The sequence below is a fragment of the Nomascus leucogenys genome, chromosome 5 (assembly GCF_006542625.1).
Source record: "Nomascus leucogenys isolate Asia chromosome 5, Asia_NLE_v1, whole genome shotgun sequence".
NCBI lineage: Eukaryota > Metazoa > Chordata > Mammalia > Primates > Hylobatidae > Nomascus > Nomascus leucogenys.
Window position 1 is genome coordinate 46,218,042 of NC_044385.1, and position 17,210 is coordinate 46,235,251.

A 17,210-nucleotide genomic window follows, 5' to 3' on the forward strand; every position below is an offset into this window, starting at 1 on the left:
TAAACAAGATGATTATAATTTTGTTAAGAACATTGCTATACTAAAACCTCTTATTTTAAATGATTCAATGTACACAATCTGCTTTTGTTTTTCTAGTAAGATAGTCCTATGAAAGAATTCTAATAAAATCTAACATTAAGAAATAGTTCAATAAGAAAGGAATGTTTGATGCATACAATATATGAGAACTTTCTTTTTGTATCTAGAATTGCCCTTACCTTATTATTGATATGATAAATAAGCCTAATTCATACTAGGATGCTGATAGTGCCTGAGTCTCTCATTGATTCCCAGCCACTTGAGGGCCTAGATTTTTTTTTTTTTTTTGAGATGGAATATCACCCTGTCACCCAGGCTGGAGTGCCGTAGCACAATCTCGGCTCACTGCAACGTCCACCTCCCGTGTTCAAGCGATTCTCCTGCCTCAGCCTCCTGAGTAGCGAGGATTACAGGCGTGCACCACCACGCCCTGCTAATTTTTTGTATTTTTAGGAGAGACGGGGTTTCACCCCATTGGCTATGCTGGTCTGGAACTCCTGACCTCAGGTGATCTGCCCTCATCAGCCTCCCAAAGTGCTGGGATTACAGGCATGAGCCACCACACCAGCTGACTGCCTAGATTTTTTTTAACTTTTTTAAACTGACAGGTACAACTGTATGTCTGTATTAGGTACAACGTGATATTTTGAATATATGTACGTTGTGGAATGGCTAAACTAAACTAACATATGCATTACCTCACATAGTTATTTTTGTGATGAGAACACTTTCCATTCACTTTAGCGTTTTTCGGGAATACAGATATGGTTATTACCTATAGTCACCACATTATGCAATTAATCTCTTGAATTTATTCCTCTCATCTAACTGAAATTTTGAGTCCTTTGACCAATATCTCTCTAAACAAACCCCACCCACCCCCCCACCACCACCACTACCTCAGCCTCTGGTAACCACCATTCTACTCTCTAATTCTATAAGATCAACTTTTATTTTTATGTTTATTTTATTTTATTTAGTTTTTTGAAATGAAGTCTCACTCTGTTGCCAAAGCTGGAGTGCAGTGGCACGATCTCGGCTTATAGCAACATCCACCTCCTAGGTTCAGGCGATTCTCCTGCCTCAGCCTCCCAAGTAGCTGGGATTACAGGCACGCACTATCATCCTAATTTCTGTATTTTCGATAGAGATGGGGTTTCACCATGTTGGCCAGGCTGGTCTTGAACTCCTGGCCTCAGGTGATCCCCGTGCCTTGGCCTCTCGAAGTGCCACTGTGCCCAGCCAAGATCAACTTTTAAATATTTCACATAAGAGTGAGATCGTGTGGTATTGGTCTTTCTGTGCCTGGCTCATTTCATTTACCACATTTTCAATGCATTATAATTTTTGATTAAATATGTTCAGATTATTTTTCTTCAAATGAAGGAAGTTGTACTTTAGTAAAAATCAGGACATCTCAAACTTAACTGTATTTCTCAATCAAATGCTGGTTCTGAATTGATGCTAAAAAGAAATATACATGTATATATATTTAAATAATATAAATATTTATTTATAATATTTATGTAGACAATCTGTAATATATAAAATAACACATTATACTTATAAATATAAATATTTGTATATTTAAAAATATTACATAAAATATACAAATATATAAATATGATATATTATATGTGAATATAGTAAGATATATTAGATGTGAATATAATATGTGAATATATTATATGTGAATATAATATATATTATATGTAAATATAGGTAGATATCATTATTAAATATACATATATGTATATTTGGGGGTGTTAGGACCTAGCAGATATATATATTAAATATACATTTTTTTATTTTATTTAATTGGCTTAGAATGCCACCCAGGTATCTGTACTTTGTGTAAGTTTCTCAAGGGAGTCTATGCATCCTATGCCTTGGAAAACATTTATTTAAATTGTTGTAAGAAAACCATTTAAAGTGAAATATCTATAAAATGGTGTATTTTCCAGAAATGCAAAAGAATATAATTTTTTCTTGTGAGAATAGTATATACTCTTCGAACATTACAGATAATACTGAAAAAATATATAATGTGGCATAAATTCATCACTTACAAATTAAAATATAATGGAAAACACATTTTATTTAACTTTTTCCCAAAATATTTAAACATGCTTAGTGACTGCTTTACGCTTTGAGAGAAATGAAAGGAAATAAGAAAGGAAAACTCTAAATGTAATTTTTTCTCTGAATGAGAAGTTAAATTTCAAGGCAGAAGTTAAATTTCATGTATGGTTTGCATCCCCAAAGTGTGAAAATAAGTTGGCATTTCTTTCCCTTCGTGGACTCCAATTATATACACTGCATGTACATCTTCACTTCAGATAAAAAAATTTTTTAAATTATTAAATCTATAGAGTTTTTTTCATTTCCATATTTGTTATTAAGTAAATCTAGAAATTAGAATTCACCTATTGCAGTATGAGCTTTGTGTAAAGTATTAAAGTGTAGGCAAGGGCTGGGCACGGTGGCTCACGTCTGTAATCCTAACACTTTGGGAGGCTGAGGCGGGAGGACCACTTGAGCCCAGGAGTTTGAAACTAGCCTGGGCAACATAGTGAGACCCCGTCTCTACTTTTTTAAAATAAATAAAGTGTAGGCAAGATACTGAATTCTAGAATTAAGTCAGCTTTCTACTGGCCACTGACCTCAGGTGCTTAATATCCCAGAACTTCAGTTTCCTCCTCTACAAATAAGGGTAATAATGATATCTACCTATTTTATAGGTTGCTATAAGAAACTAATAATAGCCTAATATATTTCAAAGTACTTTGTGAAATGTAAACAGTCCTAAACTTGCTGTTTTATTTTAACGTGTTCTCTGAGGAATCCCTTTTGCTGTTGTTTAGCTGTGTTTTTGTTATTGTTTTTCAACAATGCAAGGGATTGGGTGGAGAAGCACAACTAGCATTTTGTGGAATTGCCCTTAAATCTCAGCATGTTTAGTTTCTGGCCCAATAGCATCCCCCCAGAAATTGGGATGATCAAAAACACATTTTCATATATCCAAAAAACACCTCCCCAGGTAGAGGAACTGTAATCAGGTTGAGAAGTACTGCTGAGGACAGAGTCCAGAAAAAGGGGTGGGGGAGGGGGATTCTGCTCTGCTTTTGATCTGCTTTAGTTAATAGATTTCTAAATAAATGTTTGCCTGCAGAAAGCATTATGCTGCCAATAATATTTAAAGTTCAAAAACTATAATGGTTAACTAGCTTAAATTGTCATCAAAAGCCATATCTGTCATTTTATAAAAGAATCCATTTTGGGGCTTGTTTCTGCCACAACCACTCCTGCCTTGAGAGTTCAGTCTACCTTCAGGACCCTTATCCATGGTGATCATATGTGCAGGCATTTCCTAGACAGTTGTTTATATCCTTCAAAATCAGCAAAGCTCACCACACTCCATGAATAAAAATCCAAGGGCATAGACACCACTCATCTGATCCCTGCAATGTACATGTCCTCGTGAGAGGTGACTTTCTTAGACACCTATTCACCACCATAATGAAGGATCGAGAAATTCCAACACTGTGAATTTTTCACTGTGGCCCCAGAATTCACATCAATATTATTGTCTTTAGATAAATGTTTGTTGATTCTTCAAGCCTGGCTTTTTCTTGGTCAAGCTCACAGCTGATTCTAATTAGTATCGACAGTAGATTATAGCACTGTAGCACTTCCAGCTAAAGGAATCCCAAAGGAAGTAAAAACTAGAAGTAACTTCCAGTTACTCTCTTTGCGATTTGCCAAATTAAGGCCTTGAAACCAGATGTGAAATCCCAGAGCAGTCATAATAACCTACCCCAGTCTAACTCACTGGTTTTTTGTTGAAGAGCAAATATGGTAAGAATATTAATAGGTGACATTTATCAAAATGTAATTCCTAGTGTGTGCTAGGCATCCTGCTGAGTGTTTCACAAAAAAACACCTCCTTCAATCTTCCTGACAACCCTGTGGGTAAATATTATTGTTGTAATTCCCATTTAGCAGATGAAGAAAGAACAGAAGCTCAGAGAGGTTTAGGGACTTGTCCAAGATCACTCAGCTTGTAAGTGGAGTGGCAGAATCAGAACTCACACCTGGGACTGTCTAGCTTCCTGGCCTCAGCTCCTGGCCGTGATGCTATTCCACCTCCTTAACTGACATGAAGTGTACTGAAAACTCCAAAGTGCCACCGAGACTCTAGTAGCTGCTTTCATGGTTTTAGTCTCCAACAGTTTCCCTGAAGCACCCAGCTCTCTCACAGCATGCTTCACGGTGCCTCTCACTCACGGTTGCTTGTGAGCAGCATAAACAACATATGACATTTTGCTTGATGTCTAAGAACATCCCTGTGGGAGAAAATCATAGCTTCTGGTTTTGTTTCAGATTAATGGTCCAGACTTACATATTCTCTTTCCTGTCGTTTGTCTGGCAAGGTGTCTGCCCAGGGCATTCAGTCCACACCTCTGAACCTGGCAGTGAATTGGCGATGTGAGCCTTCAAGCACTGACCTGCGCATAGATTACAAATATAATACAGATGCAATGACGACTGCTGTGGCCCTCAACAATGTGCAGTTCCTGGTCCCCATCGACGGAGGAGTCACCAAGCTCCAGGCGGTGCTCCCACCAGCAGTCTGGTATGAAGCCTCCTATTCTCTCCACCAAAGGGCTCCTCTGGGTCAAGAGGTCACAGACTTCTTAGCGCTTGTGTGTCCCGTAGGAGGAGATGACAGCAGGCCTGTGTATTAGGGTTCAGGGCAGGAAATAGAAACCGCTGGTAGCTATTTTAAGCAAAAACTAATTCAACAGGGACTTCAATGCTTACACAACGGTGGAAGTGCTAAAGGAACAGGCTGGATCTCCAAAAATGCCTCCCAGAGCTCTGCAGAACTGGCCTGCCACAATCCGGGGAAGGAGAGAAAGTAGAAGGCTACCAGTAGAACCACTGAATTCAGAAAGCCACAGCTGTAATTCTGATCCTAGGACCAGCAAGCTCCTTTTGGTACCTCCTTAAGTGCTTCTTGGCACCCACAAACTGGAGGCTAGAGTGGCCTCCTGTTGTTAGAAGATCCCCACATCTGAGTTAGATTGCTGGTCAGAGGAAAACAGTCAAGAAAGCTGCAGGAGAATGGCCTCTGCCTCCCTTCTGTCTTCTAAATCTCAAACCGTGCATGCAATTGGGAAACCTAATTTGTGCCTAGGACCCTAACTGCAAAGGCCTCTGAGAAATGTAGTGTTTCATTTTGTAGCCTCTGAAGTATAAGAAGGCACACTAGAGAAGGTATGGGACTAGAAACTGAATAGATACATTGTGCCTATATCATCTGTTATAAAGGACTTGTTCTACAAAGAGCATTTCACTTTTTCCATGCGACTGTCAGAAGCAAAAAGTGGAATTTGTTTTAAAAATGAATGTCAGCCAGATCATGACCCCAATTTAAATTACCTTAATTAATTGATTAACTAATGCTCCTATCTATCTTCCCATGTATCTGTCTTAGCAGATTTATTAAAAAAAAATTAACTCGACTTTGTCCTCTGAATGTTCATCTTATGGTGTTCTAGCTAGTTACAATAAGGACAGGGAAAAAAGAGATTTACGTATGTCTGGGAGGGGAGAGAGAGAGACAGGGAATTTTTAAATGGTAGTGAAACTTTTCAAGCTCTATTTTTAAAAATTAATACTATCCGGAAAAAAAAAAACATGGCATCCACTAAACAAAAACTCTTGGATATACAAACACCTTTTACCTAATTTATTTTTAGGAATGCTGAACAACAGAGAATATTGTGGAAGATTCCTGATATCTCTCAGAAGTCAGAAAATGGAGGTAATGGAATCACAAGCTTATTTTCTTTAACATGTAAAGCTAAAATGGCTTTAGGCATTTGCCAACTATTACCCAAAACATGTAGCAATAAAAACAAGCAGAATATTTCACTCCATTTTTGCATTTACTTATTTCAATTAATAAAAGCAAATAATTCTTCAATGAATTCTCTTTTTCCCCCTTTTCTACAGACTCCACATCAAACAAACTATCATTTAGGCCTCTTAAGGAGGCATGTTTCCATCCTGTGTCAGATTCCACACTCGCTGATTAGATATTTTTCACTCTCCTCAGATGTTAATCATAGGTTGGAAAATACGAGGGCTTCCAAGTAGCACATCTTCAAATTTTGAGGTACCATCTCACGGAAGTACACTTTTACCAGTGTGCAAATAGAGTTGCTCATAATATTCAGTGATAAACTTCATTTAATCACCATTTTGTCAATGAATGGTGTCTGATTTTGTATGTTAACTTTTGAATGCAACCTCCAAAATTATATCCAGAATATTATGTTGACTGTTACCTTGTAATAATGTGTTTTTTTTAGGGGTGGGTTCTTTGTTGGCAAGATTTCAGTTATCTGAAGGCCCAAGCAAACCTTCTCCATTGGTTGTGCAGTTCACAAGTGAAGGAAGCACCCTTTCTGGCTGTGACATTGAACTTGTTGGAGCAGGGTATCGATTTTCACTCATCAAGAAAAGGTTTGCTGCAGGTAAATGAGTATCTTGATTTTTTCATTTGCGAAAATAATGTTGCTTTGGCTACTCTTAAGAGGAATAGGTTGTGATTTTCTCATCTTTTTCCTCCACCTCTTTCCCACTCCCAACCCCTATCCCAACTAGAAAACAAACCAATTATTGAATGGAGTAGAAATAGGACAATGCACTAGAAATCGGAAGTCAGGAGGCTCTGACTTCTGTTTCTTAAGTGGGGCTAGTTGTTCCCATTATATAGATGTATATACTGAGGTTAATGGAGTAAATCCTACTTTTATTATATTGACGAACAAGACAAATACTTTTTGCCTTTTCTTTTTTTTTTTTTTTTTTTTTTTGGTGAGACGGAGTCTCTCTCTGTTGCCCAGGCTGGACTGCAGTGGCACGATCTCTGCTCACTGCAAGCTCCGCCTCCCGGGTTCACGCCATTCTCCTGCCTCAGCCTCCTGAGTAACCAGGACTACAGGCGCCCACCACCACGCCTGGCTAATTTTTTGTATTTTAGTAGAGACGGGGTTTCACCATGTTAGCCAGGATGGTCTCGAACTCCTGAGCTCTTGATCCACCCACCTCGGCCTCCTAAAGTACTAGGATTACAGGTGTGAGCCACCGCACCCAGCCTTGCCTTTTAATTTATCTCCCACCTGAAAACTTTTTGTTCCCTGACAGGACTTCATAGAGTTTCGACTTGTCAGGTTTAGCTGAGACCTGGGAGAATCTATTTTTCACTTTAATAACAAACTCAAAGAATCTAGGCCACAGATCAGAACTGGTCACCCATAAGCTGAATGTGGCCATGAGACAGGTTTTATTTGGCACAAACAATGGGGTTTTGTTTTGTTTTTCAACTGGGAGAGAGGAACTCTCTAATACTAGAGTGATTATACTTTTCAGTGATTTGCTGGGATAAATCCTGGTTTTTTTATGTCCATCGTACTGATGTAATTATTAATTATGCCCTTTTCACTCTCAAAAATGATCCAAATTGGAATATAAGTTATATGAGCACCCTTTCTAACATAAGTTGGATTCTCACATCCAGAAATAAATCTCCCAATCCATTCTGGGCAAACCCCAAACCTCTGCAAATTGTTGATCTATGGAAATGTGAAAAGGCCACTAGCTGATCTGAAAAACTGAAAATTGATTTGGAAACTTTATGTATCTTTTATTCGTATTGCACCTCTAAAGTATGCAGTATCTGGCGCGTAGGGGTAGGGAAGGGGGAATAGAAATGTTACCCATATAATAATTACATTATTGAATTAGCAGATAAACTGTTGACATGTTGTTTTGTTTTGCAGGAAAATACTTGGCAGATAACTGATGAAATCTTATGCAAGGATTTGGAGGATTCATATAATGGAGAACTGATGTATGAGAAACAGGTTTTAATTTTGGTTTGATGAAAACAAACCAGTATCTGCACTTCGGATATATCAGGTGGAAAGTCAATGACTTTCATCTGTGATTTCCCTCACACACTACCATGATGACCAGTCCTACAGTATTTACTTCTAGGTGTAATATTGTTAATGGTTTTAAAATGTAATTATTGTATTTGTAAATTGTACTCTCATTCCAGTAAGGCAGTTAGACACTTGAGTTTTAGCATTTTACCATTCCTGAATGGATGTAATTTAAACTGTGGTATGTAAATTTAATAGTAGTATTGTTGAATGGCACAATGCTTACAGAGGTAGATTGCATTTTGTCAATATATAAAATTTAAATATAATATTGATAGCTGTCATAAAGGGGGTGCCACATATTAAAGAAACTTAAGTGGAACCAGAAGAAAAAGAAACAAGCTTACTTTTCTTCAATCCTTAGTATGTTTTACTCTAGTGCTAAAAATTCTATCTTCAAATGTTTAGTGGGTTAAATTGAGAAACTATTTCAGAAAAAAATTCTAAGGTTACAGCATATTCAAAGAAAAGCATTAGTTACCACTTTTTAAAAAGCTTTTTTTTCAAACCGCAAATTTCATAAAAATGCAAACTGTGTAAACAGGGCTTCTTATTTTTATAACTTGTGTAAAAAGGGAAAGCAATTCATATTTAAAGTTTAAGTATATTAAATTATAATCAAGAGTAAAGAAGATGTTGAAGTCTTAACTACTTGCCCCTCTCTACAGTTTCGCAAATGTGGGGAGTGCTGAATAATCAGTCAGACTAAAACCAAAATTGTGATTTTAAGATTTCGAGACTTTCCATAGTTGAACTGGTTAACAACTTTTGCTTAATTACTCTGAATAGATGATCTTACTCATCCAGTATGGGGGAATGATACCTCGCGTCTTCCTCTTTACCCACAGGAATCAAAATGCTGAGACTGAGAATTTTAGGGAAAAAAAAATTCCCCTGTTTAGATCCAGAAGGAGAGTTTTAATCATTGTGTATATCATTTGAGAATGAAAAAATAAGGTTTATAAATGAAATTCTATTCACATTACTGTGTAATAAATTTCCTTTCGGATGATTAGGATTCATTGCATAAAACTGTAAATCTTTGCCATTCTTGGAGAAGCAAGAGGAGAGTTATCAAAAATGTATGTCGTTTCATCGTTGCAAGGTATAATAAAAACTGTAATTATTCACTCTGGCCCTGCCATATGAACATTTAGAAAGACAAACTTCTTCCGGAGTCTCAGTTGTAAAATCTTCCCTCGTTAAGATCTGAAAATGTTAGTCTTCCTTTAAGTCATAGAACTTATTTAAAGATAATCCAATTTCTATTACAGGTTATGCTATTAAATAACTGTAATTATTAAGTTATTATTTTTATAATTAGTTGTTAAATTTCATTTTATACCCACTCAAATTTCACAAAGAATCTTTAGCCCCTTTAAATTTTAGAATTAAGTTAAATTTTTAAAGTCTTACTTCTAAAATGAGATTGTGACTGGCAATTGTTTATAGTGAAACTTTTTAAATTAATCTTTGTACTCCTCTATCAGTGCTCGCTACCAAGAGAATGTCCAAAATGATTTGTTTTACTGTGGGAAAATTCTTACTATTCAACAAATTCTCAGTTGGCCCCATACAGCAGTCTGGTGTTGAAGTTTCTTTGAACAAACTAATTAATATACTCATTTTAGGTAAAGGTATCCAATTTGATTTTGAAACCAAAATAGAAAATGCAAAATTCTAAATTCCATGAAACATGGAATTTATGACACCAAAATTAATGGAGAGTAAGCAGCAGAAAACTGAGAATTATCAAGCATATGAATATAACAGTGTGTTAAGTAATCAATTCATTTAAAAAATTAAATATTAATACAAAGCATATTAAAAAGTGTAAATATTACTGGTTCTCATGTCTTTGTATTTATATTTTATTTTGTTTTATTTTGTATAGATCTAGAATGGATTAGTAATTAAACACAAGGGTTTTTTCCCAAAAAATAATTTTATTAATTTTTAAAAATGTCATTAAAAACATAGATTACGGTAATCTCTAACATTATTCAAATCTTTCTAGGGACTAAATTAAAAACTATGAAGAAATCCTATAATCCCTTATTGGCCTTTATGAAACAGAATGGGAGTCAGCAATTTCAAAATCATCGAACTATGAATAACCAGAATCTCAATAGAAAATGTATCCCTTCACCTTTCAGAAAAGAGATCAAATAATAACACAATAAGCTGCTATCAGGGATTTGCATTTTGACATTTTGTTGTTTCTTTTTAATTTTGTAGATTATAATCTCCTGTTACATCTATATCCACAGTACTGTAGAATAAGAATTCATGTCCTGAAAATGGTCCTAGGCAATGAGTCTCAGTTATCAAAGACATTAAGTCAGATTCATTTATTCATTTTATTCCCAAGTCAGAATAAAATGAACTAGTAGGTATTAAAACTATTTTCAGTACTAGGGGTTAAAACAAAAAGAAATGGTTCTAGTTAACCAGAACACCATTTCCTGAACGTTATGATCTTTAAAATGTTCTGCTTTAGCAAGATAAAAAGTATAAATGATGCTACTTTATTTTGGCAACATGGAAATTATGTTTTTCTTTTTCCAATAAAATCCATATTTTCATGAAATTTTTAAAAATAAATTTTTATTAAGAATTAGTCTGAATTTTATCATAATTGAAATTTATAATTACTAAGAATTAAATTTTTAATCATTTTTAAAGCTGTGTTCTTCTCTACACCCACAGCCAAAATGGAAATTCACTGTATGGTATTTGGGAATATATTTCACCTGTGAAAGAAAGAATGTCCACAATTCAAACGGTTTTGAGTTAATAGATAGGAATCCCTCAGTCGAACTACAGAATTTGTTTTGTTTTATATATTCTTAGTCAGCAAAGTGTTTGAGCTATAATTACAAATATTTCCATTTCTAAATCTTCTTTTAGAAAAGCAGATGACTATAATATGTTGGCTCTGCCACTGACTCCTGCCATGTGCTATTGGACAAGTCACTGCCCTTTTCAGTTTCTCATCTTTAGAATGAGGAGTTGGGATTGACAGTGGTTTTCAAGCTTTCCTTAACAGCAGGGCTTTTTTTCTAATAAAATTGCACATGGAATCCTGGTAGGCAAAACAGCTCAAAGCAATGCAGGAGTTTCTCCAACAGTTTAAATCGGAGCTCCCCAGAGCATGGTTTAAATACCACAACAGCACACAATCATCTATCAAGTGTCTTCCAACTCTGAAGTTCCACAGTTGTAATTTACTCAGATAAACCACCTTTTGAGGCTTTATAAGCCAACTTGTAAAATCACAGTAATTGAATGATATACAATAAAAATTGACAGTTTACCATGTACCAGTCACTAGAGATATTAGCTCATTTAATGCCCTATCAATCAAAAAATTGTAAGTACTCTTTTTAATTCCTGTTTTACAAGTGATAACACTGAGGCTTAAATAGAATAATTTCCCCCAAATGACACTGCAGCTGAAAGTAACCCAGTTATTCTGACTGCAAAGGAAACGCCTTAATTGCTTTGTCCATCCTGAACAAAACAATCTGTTTTATGTCACTATACATAATCCATTTGAATGCCAAGATAAAAGGCACCATGAAAAACCATTACCAAAATAAGGATAATTCCAATAACAAAACTGTCAAAAAAGAATCACTGCTTCTCAAAGTATGATTGGTATCATCACTTATTAATGTTTTGTATCATCACTTATTAATGATTTTGGCTTGGTCACCACTATGCCTAGAAGATAGTAGGCACTGATAAACATTGTTAAACACCGTAACAACACACAGTGATCTATCACATGTCAATGTCTTCCACTCTGAAATTCCATGATTCTACTTTACTCAGATAAACCACCTTTTGAGGCATTATAAGGAAACATGTATAATCAAGTTCATACAAGCTATACACAGTAGTCATCGATAAATTTGTATTGACGGCATAAACTACTAGGGATGAGATTTGGGAACATACATTTTGATAAGTGCCCCAAATTTGAGAATCATTGCTCTAGTAGATCTCTAAGGTCCTTCTTAGTTCTGACATTATATCAGATTTTAAGCATTAAATTCTAAGATGAAAACCATTTTTCTAGTCAGTTTATTTTTCATTCAGTCCACTTAATTTCCTCCAATCTTAAAAAATTTTTTCCCTAGGAAAATCCCCATCTTTTTCTTAAAGTTACTCTGTTATACTATCTCAGTCTCAAAGTAGCCTGAAACGCATTTTCTCGTTTTCATAATTCTGTCCTTTTCTTCAATGTCTTAAAAGACTTGAAGTAGAAGGGAGGCTGCAAGCTGTTATTTATTCAAATACAAAATCCTAATCAATGTTTCCTTTTTTGCAAGGGACATTCAGATCTCTAACTTGTGAGTCGAACCTATTTATTTTATAAGCTTTTGACTTTACAAACATGTGGTAGCCTCATTCTAAAGAGTTGCACCAATATTTTTTCTCAAAATAACCACAGGCTGTAAATTAAATTGAACAATGCAGTAAAATATGCAGATACATACTAAACAGATCAGTATGTGTGTATGTGTCTGTGTTTAAGCTTTTCCTTTTCCAAAAGATTATACATTTGAGCAAAATCCCATTCAGTCTAAATGTACTCATTTTGCCGCATGGTTTTCTGATCAGCAATTTTAAAAAAATGGAAGCGTTACATTATATTTAATAATATCAAAACAAGACTGATCTCTAAATATAGCTTTGAAAGTTAATATAATATGTGTCCATGCAATGAGTCAGATTAGATTGTTGATATAAATGAACAAATCAATCCAAGTTACATTGATTGAAGGGACTATTCGGATGACCAGCCTCACCATCTATTACTGTGTGCACTTTCCTCTTAAGGCTTTATTGTATTTTCCTTGCTCCTTTAGGCTTTCTTTTTCATGTGGAAAACAGTATCTAAATGCCATTCTCTCACTTATGAATTAAATATGGCTACCATTAATGTTCCTTTTTGTCAGTGGAGTGTATGGAAGGAAAATGAGATAGGAGTACATTGCTTAAGTCTCTAAATATTAAAAACAAACGACAACAAAACACTTGCCTTTCTCTTGTGTCATTGCTTCAATGTTCTGTCATCTTCTGCAAGCTAGAGTTGCATTGTTGACGTCTAATTAAGATCTAAATATCTTTTATGAAGGAATGTCAAATGTAAAGTCTGTTGAGTTGACCATGGTGAATCTCTTGATTGGCCCTCACGTTTAGTATCTGATTTCTCTCCTAAATGGGTATGTCTATGAGGAAAAGACACCTATTTGTTGACATCGACCGTGGGTATAATAATTTATTCTCTAGGTTTAACTTCTAAAATTATTTTTCCTTTGATTTCTAACTGCCTCCGTCTACCCCTAGAGTAATACCTTGCCTACCTTAGATACATCTTTATCCTTGTAAAAAATGTTTTGGCAAAAAGCAAATATATTTTTAAATGTCCCATAATGTTTTAAAGAAAAGAAGTAAAGTGTATTTGGGCTATGCTCACCAATATTCCAGTATTTTACAAATTGTGTTCTGGAAGATGTTCATTGTGGTCTGAGAACAAATGGTCCTATACTATAATTCTCTCTCCTTGGACATTAACAATAAATGTTAGTGTTTTAATGAAGCTTAAGAAAGTTATTGAATCAGGTAAAAAAAATTTTTTTCTAAGCACACCTTGAGAAACCTTTGGAAAAGTTTTCTTTTAACACTAGTTTATATATCCTTCAATAATTGTAAATAAAATAACCAGGAATGCTTTGAAAAAAATGCTTCTGGAATTTTGTTTTAATTTTAAGAGAATTCCTGTCATTTCAAATGAATTGTTATCTATTTTAAATTTCATTAGTATCTCTTAGTGAATTTAACTTTATCATCTAAAATATCCAAAACAAAACAATAAAATTATTTTAATTGTTTTTGTATTATTTTTAAGGCTTGCACCTATGACCAGCATATCAGACCCCTATCTGTTGAAGATGTTTCCAATTCTCTGCCGTGTGGAATTAATGCCAGTGAATAATCTCCAGTAACGTTTTACTAAACAGCTTTAGGAAACTGAAGCATGATAGATCAATGTTGACAGTATTTTTACATAAGCTTGTGAGAAATTATATTAAAAAACACTTTGGGGAAAGCTAAGAGCAGTGCACTGTTTAGCACAGATTTTGCGAGATTCTATACTCTTTTAATGAGCATTTCACAGGTTGTTTTTGTTTTGTTTTGTTTTTTGCTTTGCTTTACTTTGCCAATCAGTTACTTTTACACCAAATCAACAAAGTTTCTTTAAAAACTTCCCGGTTAAATTGTCTGTTATCATATAGAAAAGAATCAAACTGAATCACTTTACATTTCTCTAAAGAAAGTTCAGTTTTTAATCTATCCAGAGTTTGTGAATCAGCCTGATAGATCATAAGCCATTTATAATTTTTAAATGTTCCATTGAATGAGTATATCATGCAAATGTTAATTCCATCTCATCTTGCTCATTCAGTTTTATATTACTTTTACGACTTTTTTTCTGGCAAAGTAAATGCTTAATATTATTCATACACCATCACTCTAAGGTATTTTAAATCATACAAATAACTATCACAGGAACTACTGTCCCAAGATCCGAAGTCAGATTATTTTTCCTTTTCAAGTTGCTAGAATGATAATTCATATAGCTGTGTTGATTTTTCAGGTCAGAATTAAGTTCTTGCTTTGTTAAATGGACATACATGAAAGAGATTGGCTCCTATCTAATTCATATTCTCTCTCTATCTCTCTCTCTCTCTTTCTCTGTGTGTGTGTGTGTCTCTTTTCTCTCTGTCTAAGGGGAATTGGAAAATTGCTGCTGAATAATTTTTCTTGAAAAAGCCAAGTGTTGATATGATGATATATTAATCTTATCTATGAACAGAGCTTCACTACAGGCCAAGCAGTAATGTATACAGCTGGCTTTTTAAGCTGTTTGAACCCTATTGTTTTTGATTTAAAAGAATTTTTGTTTGTGTTTCACTTGTATAGTAAAAGATCATATGAATTAAATGCTTGGATATTAATTTTCATTCCTACTAAGTGGCCATGTAAGGCATTGATTTTTTAAAACTTTAACAATATAAGAATCTAGGACTCTCAGAAAGATTTTGCTGTGTTTCTATAGGTAATGAAATCCCGTCAATTAAAGAAAATGCTGTGTGTAATTTGATTTGGTGGTAGCCTTTATTTAGAGCTCTCTTTGATCTATGTAGCAAAAATAGACTAAATTTCTTTTTAATCTTGTACTGAGTACATAATTTCAAAAAAATACCTTGGGCATAAAATATTTATAAAATTGTGAATTGAAATACTCAAGATGCTTTTAAAATTTAGTCAAACTGTTGATTCCCAGCCTTTTTCCTACACATCTATTTCAAAAGAGTATACTTTATTCTGACAGCCATTACTGCTTAGTCTGTGCTGAAAGCTTTACTGCTTCTATGCTGTGCTCAAGAGAAAACCAACAACGGAAGCGAAGACTTGCTCCTCCAGAGAATTGCAGCAAAGCTCTCTGCTGGGCAATGGTGACAGGAAAGTGTGTAATTGACTTGTTGAAGATAATCATGAGACCATCTTAACATTACTTGCCTTATAAGTTAGAAATAGTATGGATATCACTTTTTGTAAATAATATTTTTTGTAAATGTTTTTTGTTCATAACTTTCCCAATCATCTATTTCACAAAATCCTGAATATGCAATTATTTATTATAACACATTACTGCAACTAGGGCTCCCATTCCAGAACAAAGTTTAATTCTATATGTAAGTTGTTACTGAAATGTGATTTCTTTTTCTGGAAAATAAATGAAAAATATGAAAATAAATTGAATTGTGAATCTCTTTTACTGTCAGCCTCTTAAAATTTTACCCGCATTTCTGGAAAACTTCATTCCATGTTTAGGATAGGGATGGTGGGCCAAAGGTCTGGCAAAGCTCAGGGGTTTAGAGTTAGACAAATCTCAGCTCTGTGATTTAAATATCGACTTGAGCATGTTACTCAACGATTCTACATTTCCTTATCTTAAAAAAAAAGAGTAATGTCCCCTATGTCATAGTCACTGAACAGATTCAGTGAGATAATGTTTATCCATCACCTAACAGTTCCTACCTAGTCCATAGTAGATATTCCATCAACAATCCTTTCCTGTTCTTATCTTTCTGTGAGTAGAGATTGGGATGGGCAGAAGTATCTATTTCTCTTCTTCCAACACTATGCTAACATTGTGCTCCACCGGAATCCCAATGTATTACTGTCAGCTAATGCTAATTGCAGCAGGACACTCATCAAGAGCCATGCCCTTGGCTAGATGCTTGGAGGCATCTTGTTTCTGCTTCCAATGATTGCCCACTACAGGAGGGTCCCTATAGTGCTTATTTTGTTTGCTTTTGGTTTGGGGAGGCCCAATGGGCTTAGGCTGGGGATAGTCGCCAAAGAAGAGGAAAGGCCCATTCATACCAGCAGGTAGGTCCTCAACCCCAAACAGCCTCCATTTCAAAGCTTCTTAGACATTAACAGGCTCAGAACAGTCTTGTTAAGGAAAGCGAAGGAACCCAGCCCGGTTTGTAATGCATTGGAGTTAAGACCATGAGTTTCAGGGGCCGTGGGCATATTATTTAACATTTTAGAATCTCAATTTTCCAAATCCTTTAAAGGGAGAACATTCCTTTCTTGACAGAGTTATTGGGACGACTAAATCCCAATGTTTGTCGATATCTGGGGTATCTGGCCAGTGTAAGTGCTCATTTACCTCCACATTCCACCTCCTGTGCCTTGGAGGGGGAACGGGCAAAGCAGCGTTAGGGGCCGGGGAAAGGGCAGGGGCTACTTTACTTTGTCTTTGCGCCTCGGATTTCCTGTCCTAGGAAACCGCAGCATTTCCCACTCCTGCCCCTGACGTCTGCGGGAAAAGGAACTTGATGAGGGGCCCTCGGGGTGCAAATGTCTTTAGTACCAAATGTCTTCCTCGCTGCAGAACGAACCAGTTCCCCTCCAGCTCGCCGCCAACCCAGGACGCAGCGGGGCTCAGGGCGACCCCCAGTGGGCAGTGAAGCTGAGATCCTCTACATCCTTAGGGCAGCTCAGAGGGCCACTCAGCGGCCAAGTCCGGCCGGGGCGGGCCGAGGACGCTGTTTGAGGTCACCC

At 35.6% G+C, this 17,210-nt stretch overlaps 1 protein-coding gene across 15 annotated transcripts in view; it reads left to right on the top strand.

Annotated features, from left to right (window-relative positions):
* The window catches only part of SGIP1 (SH3GL interacting endocytic adaptor 1), a 223,931-nt gene extending 208,024 nt beyond the window's left edge, over positions 1–15,907 (top strand). For all 15 annotated transcript variants that reach the window (XM_030812974.1, XM_030812970.1, XM_030812977.1 and 12 more), the window contains 4 exons: positions 4,473–4,675; positions 5,805–5,869; positions 6,420–6,584; positions 7,893–15,907. In XM_030812974.1, the coding sequence (XP_030668834.1) occupies positions 4,473–4,675; positions 5,805–5,869; positions 6,420–6,584; positions 7,893–7,915 (456 nt within the window). In that variant the 3' untranslated portion in view covers positions 7,916–15,907. The remainder of the gene's footprint in view (positions 1–4,472; positions 4,676–5,804; positions 5,870–6,419; positions 6,585–7,892) is intronic.
* The last annotated feature ends 1,303 nt before the right edge of the window (positions 15,908–17,210 follow it).